Source organism: Borostomias antarcticus (assembly GCF_949987555.1).
Source record: "Borostomias antarcticus genome assembly, chromosome: 26".
NCBI lineage: Eukaryota > Metazoa > Chordata > Actinopteri > Stomiiformes > Stomiidae > Borostomias > Borostomias antarcticus.
In genome coordinates this window covers 6,050,196-6,052,695 of record NC_140259.1, presented here as the reverse complement: position 1 = coordinate 6,052,695, position 2,500 = coordinate 6,050,196, and the positions used below count along the sequence as shown (strand labels likewise).

Below are 2,500 nucleotides of genomic sequence, written 5' to 3'. Positions count from 1 at the left end.
TCCGCCACGAGCTCTGACTGGGAGGAGAGAGAGGGTGAGGGGACGGTTTACCAGGGGGGACAAAGAGAAAGAGAGGGAGAGAGAGAGAGAGAGAGAGAGAGAGAGGGAGAGGGGGGACAAAGAGAAAGAGAGGGAGAGAGAGAAAGAGGGTGAGAGAGGGTGAGAGAGGGAGAGAGAGGGAGAGAGAGAGAGAGAGAGAGAGGGAGAGAGAGGGTGAGAGAGGGTGAGAGAGGGAGAGAGAGGGAGAGAGAGAGAGGGAGAGAGAGAGAGGGTGAGGGGACGGGTTACCATGTTTCACAGTGTGGGAACAGACAGCTTCTCTTAGTGCAGGTTCATTCTATCATTTCGGCATTCAGAGTCAGAGACAGACAGAGGGACTGGGCAGGGAAAAGGGAGAGAGAGAGAGAGAGAGAGAGGGGGGACGGAGAGAGAGAGAGGGAGAGAGAGGGAGAGAGAGGGGGCAAAGAGAGAGAGAGGGAGAGGGGGGACAAAGAGAGAGAGAGGGAGAGGCGGGGCAAAGGGAGAGAGAGGGAGAGATAGAGAGGGAGAGAGAGGGAGAGGGGGGGCAAAGAGAGAGAGAGGGAGGGGGAGAAAAGGGGGAGGGGAGGGGGGGGTTGGGATGTGACGGTCAGCCTCCAGTACCTGACTGGCTCTGAGGATGTTGATAGGCTCCTCGAAGACCGTGTCCCGGTTCTTGTCTAAGAACCCATCACATTCATACTGAACCTGACACACGACACCAGACACACAGTCAGCACAAAGAGCAGGAATACAGACCTGTTGTTGTTGTTTTGTTGTGTTGATGGGAGTTGCAAGACATTTTTGTCCTGGGGGGACTCGACACAGTCAAGTAAAGTCAGGTGAAAGGGGGAGGGGACGTGGCGGTGCGCTCACCGCATCGGCGAAGTTGCAGGACGATGAAGGCGGAGTTGGACAGGCGGGGTTTGCGGAAGTGCGGACTGGGCTGGTGGTTCTGGTGCTGATCGTACAGCTTCCTGGCCCAACTCTCATCTGACCCTTTAGGCATCTGACAGAGGGGAGGGGGGGGGGTGGAGAGAGAGAGACAGTATGAGAGAGGAAGAGAGAGATGGAGAGAGATAAGAGAGGGGGAAAGAGGAGGGGAGAGAAAGGGGGAGAGAGAGAGAGGACAAGGAGAGAGAGGGACAGAGGAGAAAGAGTGACAGAGGAGGGGGAGAGAGAGAGAGAGACAGGGGATGGGAGAGGGAGGGGAGAGAGAGAGAGAGAGCAAATACACACTTTATCGAAACTTCACTTTCTAGGTCCTTATGGACGGTCTACATATGCTGAGCTAACATTTAAAAAGTTGTACTCAATTCAAGTCAATTATAAGTTTATATTTGTACGTTGTGTCTTGTAAGTTTGTAAGTTTTTATACGTTTATATTTGTACATCTTTGGACCAGCCAGGCTTGGCTTGTCAGGATGTGGTTTACAGTCCAGAGAATGTTCTGGTAACACCGTTAATCACTCTGACACCTAACACAAACAAAGACATGTGTGTGTGTGAGAGAGAGAGAGAGAGAGAGAGAGAGAGAGAGAGAGAGAGAGATATAGAGAGAGAGAGAGAGAGAGAGGGAGAGAGAGACAGAGAGAGAGAGAGACAGAGAGAGAGAGGAGAGAGAGAGAGACAGAGAGAGAGAGAGACAGAGAGAGAGACAGAGAGAGAGACAGAGAGAGAGAGAGAGAGAGAGAGAGAGAGACAGAGAGAGAGACAGAGAGAGAGAGAGAGAGAGAGAGGACAGAGAGAGACAGAGAGAGAGAGACAGAGAGACCAGAGAGAGAGGAGAGAGAGACAGAGAGAGAGAGACAGAAAGCGACAGAGAGAGAGAGAGTGCGTGCCTGAGTGTGTGCGTGTTTGCATGCGTGTGTGAGTGTGTGTGTGTGTGTGTGTGTGTGTCATTGTAATTGATGAAGTGTTCCTGCTGGAAGTAAGCTGTACTTCTGATTCTAGTTTAGAAGCAGCGTTTCTCTCTGAAGTACCAGTAATGGTACAAGCCATTATACAGCTAGGCTACAAGTGTCAGCTAATTGTGTTTATATTTGGTAGCCTGGGCCGTGTCCATAGGTTAGTAATCAGAGGCCTGGGGATTATGGGGTTGACTAAGTGTGAAGCAAAGCAGACTGTTATATATATAACAGACTGTTATATATATAACATATATAATATTGCTCAATCTCCTTCATTATTGGCAGCCGCTGCATTTGGAAGAGAAGATGTTTTCTGTTCCCATAACTCCCCTGGTGTTGGTGAGTCAGACGTGTTCCGTATTTTCTGTATGCTTACTGTACATCATTATTATATATATATTATACCACCGTGATATACCGTATGTATGTGCATGTAAATATACACTGCTCAAAGAAATTAAGGGAACGGTAGTCATCAATCATCATGGCGGATCTCCATCGACGAAATAACCAAGTTGGAAATCTTTATTGATTACATCGTGCAATTCGCCGAGAACAAAATGACGGTCGAT

At 49.4% G+C, this 2,500-nt stretch overlaps 1 protein-coding gene across 1 annotated transcript in view; it reads right to left on the bottom strand.

Annotated features, from left to right (window-relative positions):
- The window catches only part of LOC311326217 (unconventional myosin-Vb), a gene marked incomplete at both ends in the record, with an annotated part of 40,776 nt that overhangs the window by 23,305 nt on the left and 14,971 nt on the right, over positions 1-2,500 (bottom strand). The window contains 4 exon segments of the mRNA XM_084459088.1: positions 1-17; positions 643-726; positions 895-909; positions 911-1,027. The exon segment at positions 1-17 is cut by the window's left edge and continues 130 nt beyond it. Coding sequence (XP_084315214.1) covers positions 1-17; positions 643-726; positions 895-909; positions 911-1,027 — 233 coding nt within the window.